Raw genomic sequence first — 8,012 nt, forward strand, 5'->3', positions numbered from 1 at the left:
TGATTCGAAATAGGAAGTAGAATGATAAGAGAGTGATTTACTATTATCCATGATCAAGAATACAAGAAGCTCACTAAGAAAAATGAGGAGAATAAACATTTCTATGGCTAAAACATTTTTGAAGGATATATATCATTTTAGTAACATTATTTTAGTTGCAAAGTATTTTGAAGGATTCGATTGGGACAACATTTTTGGAATGTACGAATAATATAGATGCTAATTAAGTACAATTAAATAAAAATAATATATATGATTTTTTTCTCACTATATATAGTAGTCTATAATTTTACTATTGTTACATCCAATTTGTTATTAATTCAGCTTATTTGCTCATAAATTAATTAGGCTTGGCTAAATATGTAGCTTTAAGAAATTTATGATTATTACTTAAATCTAATTAATGTGTGCTAGCAGTTTGGTATCCTGCTAACCCTATACATATTTTAATCACCTAAATGTTTGTTAGCCGTTCAAATTAATAAATTATTATATACAAGGATATGAAGAAAGTGTGTTTAATTATATTGAACTGATATTAATTATATTGATTTTAATACCTGCATAAATCACTTTCTACCTAGCAACCAAATGACCCCTAAAGCTAGTCTTGTTAGGGTTATGTATCGGTCGGTTTGGTTTTAAGTATTATCAGTTCGGTTTATCAGTTTTCGATTTTTAAATATGCTAAACCGATAACCAAACCAATATGATATTTGTTATCGGTTTGCGGTTTATTGATTTTTTGTCTTTAACAGTTCAATTTTCAGTTTAACCAATAAGAATATGCTTTCCAAACAAATATATGACTTGTCCAACAATTTAACGCGAAATAAAAAAGAGAGAAATTAAATTACTTATTGAGTGCAAAAATTATGCTTAGTGTAGTAAAAGTATAGCAAATACACACAATTCACAATCCTAGCCGTTCTTTAGGTTTTGACGTTGTGAACCTAAAGACTAAAGTAATACTAAAACCTAAAGGATAAATGTAGAGAGCAAAGTTAAGTAGTGTTAATTGTGTAGGGTCCTTACAATTAAAGTCTAATATAGTGATTATGTTAATATTTTTTGTTTGATATTTGTGTATGACTAAAAATTAAAATAGTAATTTATTATATTTTTAATGGGTTATCAGTTAACCCAATATTTTTTTTTATAAAACTACTAAATAACCGTTCACCCAATATTTATTTTTATAAAACTACTAAATAACCGTTAACCCAATAACCCAATAACAATAAACCAATAACACTTTTCTCGATTCGATTTATCGCTTGGTTCGATTTTTGCATACCCCTAGCCTTGGTATGACATAAATTAAATTTTACTAATTTACTCTTTAAAAACTTAGTTTTGTGATCTAAATTAAAGATATGTTTATTAAAATGTCTTTTAATCTTGTGGTCTTAAACATGTCTTGTAAAAAATTGAAATTAAATAGTTGTAAAAAAAGAAAAGAGCTATTTTTTGAAAACATACTAAAAAGTAAAGCAAAACAAATAAATTAAAACAAATGAAGTAAGCACCCACTTGTTTGTAAATTGTCACCTATGGAGTGTCAATTTGTCTAGAGTACACTATTTATATTGACAACTCCTAAAAGCTAACAATCTAGACCCTTTAATAGGTTAGTCTAAATAATTTATTGCTTATAAATTAGTTGTCTTTATTCATCAACATATATAAAGTAGTATAGTAATGTACAAAATACACACTACATAATTTCTTGATTATTTCAAACAAATTTGTATAATCAAACAATATGAGTAGTGTATCAAGACTTGTATCCTCAGTTTGTAAAAAAATAATCAAACCATATTCACCTACTCCAATTTCACTTCGTTGTCACAAACTCTCCTATCTTGATCAAATGATTGGTGGCATTTATATGCCCTTAGCCTTTTTTTACCCTAAATTGAATAACACATGGTCAAATAAACCAAATAATGTTGTATCTCAACATCTTGAAAAATCCCTTTCAAAAGTTTTGACCAATTATTATCCATTGGCAGGGAAATTGAATGACAATATTTCTGTTGATTGTAATGATAATGGAGTTGAATTCTTCACTACAAAAATAAACTGTCCACTGTCTGAAATTCTAAACGACCCTTATTTCGATAAACATAATTTAGTCTATCCGAAAGGAGTTCCTAGTGCATATTCATACGAGGGTAGTCTTGCAGTATTTCAACTTAGTCACTTTAATTGTGGAGGAATCGCAATCAGTATGTGTTTGTCACATAAGGTTGGGGATGGATACACATTAGGTAACTTCATGAACCATTGGGCTACTATAACGCGTAATCCAATGAGTTCAGAAATATATCCAATAAGTCCTAAATTTGATGGATCCTCTTATTTTCCACCTACAAAAGATGAGGACTCATCAAACATATCCAATAATAATATCGTGCCAGAAAGAGAAGAATGTGTGTCCAAAAGTTTTTCTATCTCATCATCCAAGTTAACCGCGCTGAAAGCTAGGGTTATTAATCAATCAGAAGTACAAAATCCGACTGATACAGAAGTTGTGTCATCATTCATTTACCAACGCGCCATAGCTACAAAAAAGGTTGTGATTTCATCAGGATCCTTGATACGTCCATCTATACTTCATCAGGCTGTAAGCTTACGCCCTCCATTGCCCAAAAACACTATGGGAAACAATTTTTCTCTATTTTCTATACTAACAAAAGAAGAGAAAGAAATGGATTTAGCACAAGTGGTTAGTAAACTAAGAAAGGAGAAAGAAGAAGTTAAACAAAAATACAAACATGCTAAAATAGAAGAACTTCTCCCTATAACACTTGAACAATATAGAAAAGCAAATGATTTGTTAGTCAACAATTCATGTTATGATCTTTATAGATTTAGTAGCCTCATCAAATTCCCATTATATGATGTAGACTTTGGATGGGGAAAGCCTAAAGAAGTTATTTCACCAAATTCAACAAGTAATGCACCAATTAAAAACATATTTTTTTTGATGGATAGTAAAAATAGGGATGGAGTGGATGTAATATGTAGCATGAAGGAACAAGACATGTTAACATTTGAGAAGGATGAAGAGCTCCTACAATTTGCTTCTCCAAGTAGCTAAATCAATTTATTTTTTAGCTAGCTTGTTTCACACCTTTAACTATCAATTGTTTCGTTTTTTTACCTGAATTATCATCATCTATGAAATACAACACACCTCGAAACTGTCTAAGCCCCACTATATCACTACTTGTTCTGTTTTCCTACCTGACTTATATCACCATCTATTTAGTAATTTGTTTTAATACATAGATGATGATAATTCAGGTAGAAAAATGGAACAACTTAATAGTTGAAGTGTGAAACTCGAAAAAAAATAATAGTTCTAAGTGTGTTTTTACCTTATCTCAATCTTTTATAAGTTAAGCTTGCTAATATCAATCTTTTCCTCCATTGATCTCAGCTTACATAATAAAAATATTATCCTTGCTTTAATATTTATGCAATCAATCTTTTTGTTGTATTGGTTTCAATTCACATAATAGTGATAAAGAAAATATTATTCCAATGTTCCATTTATTCTAACAATAGTTCTTGTTTTCTCTTTCAATTGACAGTTATTTTTAATACTAGTCTCTAGACATGCGCGTTGCGCGTGTATCCCGTTGAATATTAATAAGTTATGTCATATCAGAAATTATGATTGAGTTGCAAAATATTTCCCTTTTGATTAAACATGAAAATATAGAAGCACAAAAAAGTTGATGGATATGAACAAATTTTCGAGAGAGAATTGATGAGTTTGATTACATTCTAGTATCCTACAAGACGTGTGTTGCCATATACAATCAAATTACTATTGACACGAATTCAAAATTTAAACTATATGATACCAAATAATCAGCTCGTATAAACGATACGTTCACAATAATTTAGGATAACAAATCATTAAAGAAAATTATATTCTCTAAGTATGGTTTCTCATGACAAACACACTATAGTCTAAAGTACACTTAAATAATTTATCAAGGTAGAATGGTTGAGGTACGAAAATAATTCCAACCAAGAGACAAGACACAAAAAAAAAATGTTCAATTTTTTTTATATAAGTAAAAGATTGTCATTACTGAATCACAAAATCGTAGTAAAAGAATCATAATACATGCAGTTTAAATAAAATTAATCTAATGCTTCACTATAAATACCAATCATTACTAAAAAGTTTCTTAAACTGTAAATTCGTTGAAGATTTGTAGATAAATCTCAAAGAACGATAAATGAAGAGAAGTAAGTTATAATTTTCTCATCTAGTCAAATCATAATGTTTCCCCCTCTTTGTTACATATTTATATTTATCTCACTTGAAGCTTAATAGGACTTATGAGCTTCCTAATTAAAGTCTAAAGAGTGTAGCTATTTTTTTCTTACAATGTAAAACACAAAACTGGATTAAAAGTTTTAACTGATATTGTTAATTTAAAATAGGGAAAAAGGACAAATATATCCCGAACTATCGTAAATGGTATGCAGATACATTCCGTCATACTTTTGAGACATTGGTGCCCCTACCGTCCAAAAACTAGAGCATATATGCCCTTCACTCTAACGGAAGACTAAACAGGGACACGTGGTGCAATCTTATTCGTCGATAAATGTCGAATCGGTATATAAGATAATGACACGTGTATGTCCGTTAGTATAAAGAGTATATATGCTCTAGTTTTTGGACGGTAGGAGCAACAATGTCCCAAAAGTATGACGGAGGGTATTTGCATACCATTTACGATAGTTCGGGTATATATATTTGTCCTTTTTCCCTTTAAAATATTTATCAATTGTTGCCTAACCTCCACAATTTATCATTTTTTTAATAGTGGAGATGTGAGTGGAAGAGTAAAGATAATTGATTAAAAGACTTGAACTGCAACAATTAAAGATAAAAATAATTTTCATTAAAACTAAGGGTTTACAAAACTAAACCGTAAAAAAAGATAATGGGCCAAAGATCTGTCACATTATTAGACCATAGTCCATAATTATAATATAGTTACATTCAACTCTTCAAATTATGACATTTCAAAAAAAAATAAAAAAATCAAAAATATTAAGTGGTGAAAAACATTTAGACTCAAGTGTATATAGTGTACACACAATATTCATCAAACCCTAAATCAAATATCAAATGTAAAGTAAATTTTGGGTAAATTAGAAATTAAGTATAAAATTATCTATTAATTTCATAAAATGAACAAGTATTGTTTGACATTCTAAAATAGTACATGAACAACTATTATTGGCCGGATAAAGTAATATAGTACTTAGTAATTGGTTATAAAGTTCTAAAATTTAGGACCACCTACACAGTTTGGTGCCCTGCCTAGGCCTACCCATATTTTGCTCATCTAAATGTTTGGCAGCTGCTGAAAATAAATGAAGAAGCAAAAGTAAATCAAACCAATTGAAGCTTATTGCCATTTCATTTGGTCGGCAAACTAACGGGCCAAGAAGCTCATTTACTCTAGAAGTGTCATTAATGTTATTTGTAGGGTTATTTTTATTTTTTCAGATTTTTTATATATATATAATACTAAATTTTTTCAACTAAGCAGTGTCGATTAATACCCCATGACATAGGGTGGGTCCGGCCCTGAACAAAAGTAATGTATCGGGACAAATGTATCTTGTATCAACAAAGAAAATATATCGGAATGTGATGTATCGGGACGTTGAGCGATATATCGGGACATGTGTGTCTTGTATTAACAAAAGTAATGTATCGGGACGTGAGTGATGTATCCGAAATCCTTAAATTTTAAGGGATTTTTTTAATTTGAAAAAGAATAAAAATAAGAATAAGATGTAATTAGCTCTTAACATTATAAGATTGATATATTTTTTACTAAATTTTTACCCAATTAGTCTCTAGCTACTTGTTTGTAACCTACGAAGTTTAATTTTCTAGAGTGCACTATTTAAAAGTGGCAACTCCTAAGCTAACGCACACATTTAATAGGTTAGTCTAAATAATTTATTGCTTATAAATTTGTTGTCTTTGTTCATCTACATATATAGTTGTATAGTAATGTACAAAAGTACAAAACACACTGCATAATTTCTTGAATATTTCAAACACATTTGTATCAAACAATATGAGTAGTGTATCAAAACTTGTATCCTCAGTTTGTAAAAAAATAATCAAACCATATTCACCAACTCCAATTTCACTTCGTTGTCACAAACTCTCTTTTCTTGATCAAATAATTTGTTGCATTCATACCCCTGTTGTCTTTTTTTACCCTAAATTGAGTAACACATGGTCAAATAAACCAAGTAATTATATATCTCAACATCTTGAGAAATCCCTTTCAAAAGTTTTGACCAATTATTATCCATTGGCAGGGGAGTTGAATGACAATATTTCTGTTGATTGTAATGACAATGGAGTTGAATTCTTCACTACAAAAATAGATTGTCCAATGTCTCAAATTCTCAACGACCCTTATGCTGATAAACATAATATAGTCTATCCGAATGGAGTTCCTAATGCGTATTCATACAAGGGTAGTCTTGCAGTGTTTCAACTTAGTCACTTTAATTGTGGCGGAATTGCAATCAGTGTATGTTTGTCACATAAGATTGTGGATGGATATACATTATGCAACTTCACTAACCATTGGGCTACTATTGCGCGTAATCCTATGAGTTCAAAGATATTATCAATGGCTCCTCAATTTGATGGAGCGTCTTATTTTCCACCTATAAAAGAGGATTTGTCACAAACAACATTCGTTCCTGAACTAGAAACAGAAAAATATTCAATCAAAAGTTTTTCTATCTCATCCTCCAAATTAACCGCGCTGAAAGCTAGAGTTATTAATCAATCAGAAGTACAAAATCCGACTGATACAGAAGTTGTGTCAGCATTCATTTACCAACGCGCCATGGCTACAAAAAAAGTGGTGACCTCTACACTTAACCAGGCTTTAAACTTACGTCCTCCGTTGCCAAAAAACACTATGGGAAACAATGTTTCTCCATATTGTATACATACAAAAGATGAGAAAGAAACGGATTTGCCACAAATAGTTGATAAACTACGAAAGGCAAAAGAAGAATTACGAAAAAAATATAAAAATGCTCAACCAAATGAATTTGTATCTATAGCACAAGAAGCACTTAATGAAACAATTTTCAACGGTTCATCTTCTAATTTCTATATGAGTAGCACCATCAAATTCCCCATTTATGATGTTGACTTTGGATGGGGAAAGCCTGAAAAAGTTTGTACACCACTTAAAAACATGTTTATGTTGATGGATACTAAAAATAGGGATGGAGTGGAAGTAATAAGTGGCTTGAAGGAACAAGACATGTTAGCTTTTGAGAGGGATGAAGAGCTCCTACAATTTGCTTCTCCAAGTAGCTAAATCATTTTTTATCATGTCGTACTCACAGTTAGAGTAATATCGCAGTGAGTTGTGTGAAATAAAAGAGTGTTGCTTGTTTTGAAGGTGTGGTAGTCTCTTGACACTATCAAGTCGTAACTAGTGTTATTATCTTTTTACTCTGTTAAAAGATAGTTGGTATTGTTGTTACTCTCTTGTTCTTGCTATTTAGCGTGGATATTATTACTGAATTAGATTATTATTTTTCAGTAACACGGTATTAGAGTCGTGACAAATAATAGTCCACTTTCTTTTTGATGTCCTCATCTCACAATAGAATATATATATTATGAAAACTGGTGTCTATGAATGAAAATCATTCTTTATGTCTTAAGATATTGGGAAATTGCATAAGTACCCCCAGCCTATGCCCAAAATCTCTGAGACACACCTAACCTTTACTAAGGTCCTATTACCCCCCTGAACCTATTTTATATATAATTTTCTACCTCTTTTCGGCCTACGTGGCACTATCTTGTGGGCCCAGCGCGTGTTGACAATTTTTTCAAGGATAGTGCCATGTAGGCCGAAAAGGGGTAGAAAATTAATTAAAAAATAAGTTCGGGGAGGAGGGGGGGGGGG

General features: G+C 30.7%; 2 protein-coding genes across 2 annotated transcripts; both read left to right on the top strand.

Annotated features, from left to right (window-relative positions):
* The first annotated feature begins 1,731 nt into the window (after positions 1-1,731).
* On the top strand, positions 1,732-3,106 carry LOC125855310 (acylsugar acyltransferase 3-like). Its single transcript, XM_049535025.1, has one exon. The coding sequence runs from the start codon at positions 1,766-1,768 to the stop codon at positions 3,104-3,106; it is 1,341 nt and encodes a 446-aa protein (XP_049390982.1). The 5' UTR covers positions 1,732-1,765.
* A 2,997-nt stretch (positions 3,107-6,103) lies between these two features.
* On the top strand, positions 6,104-7,500 carry LOC125855311 (acylsugar acyltransferase 3-like). Its single transcript, XM_049535026.1, has one exon. It carries the CDS (start codon positions 6,135-6,137, stop codon positions 7,410-7,412), a length of 1,278 nt encoding a protein of 425 aa, XP_049390983.1. The 5' UTR covers positions 6,104-6,134; the 3' UTR covers positions 7,413-7,500.
* The last annotated feature ends 512 nt before the right edge of the window (positions 7,501-8,012 follow it).

This window comes from Solanum stenotomum, chromosome 2, assembly GCF_019186545.1.
Source record: "Solanum stenotomum isolate F172 chromosome 2, ASM1918654v1, whole genome shotgun sequence".
Taxonomy (NCBI): Eukaryota; Viridiplantae; Streptophyta; class Magnoliopsida; order Solanales; family Solanaceae; genus Solanum; species Solanum stenotomum.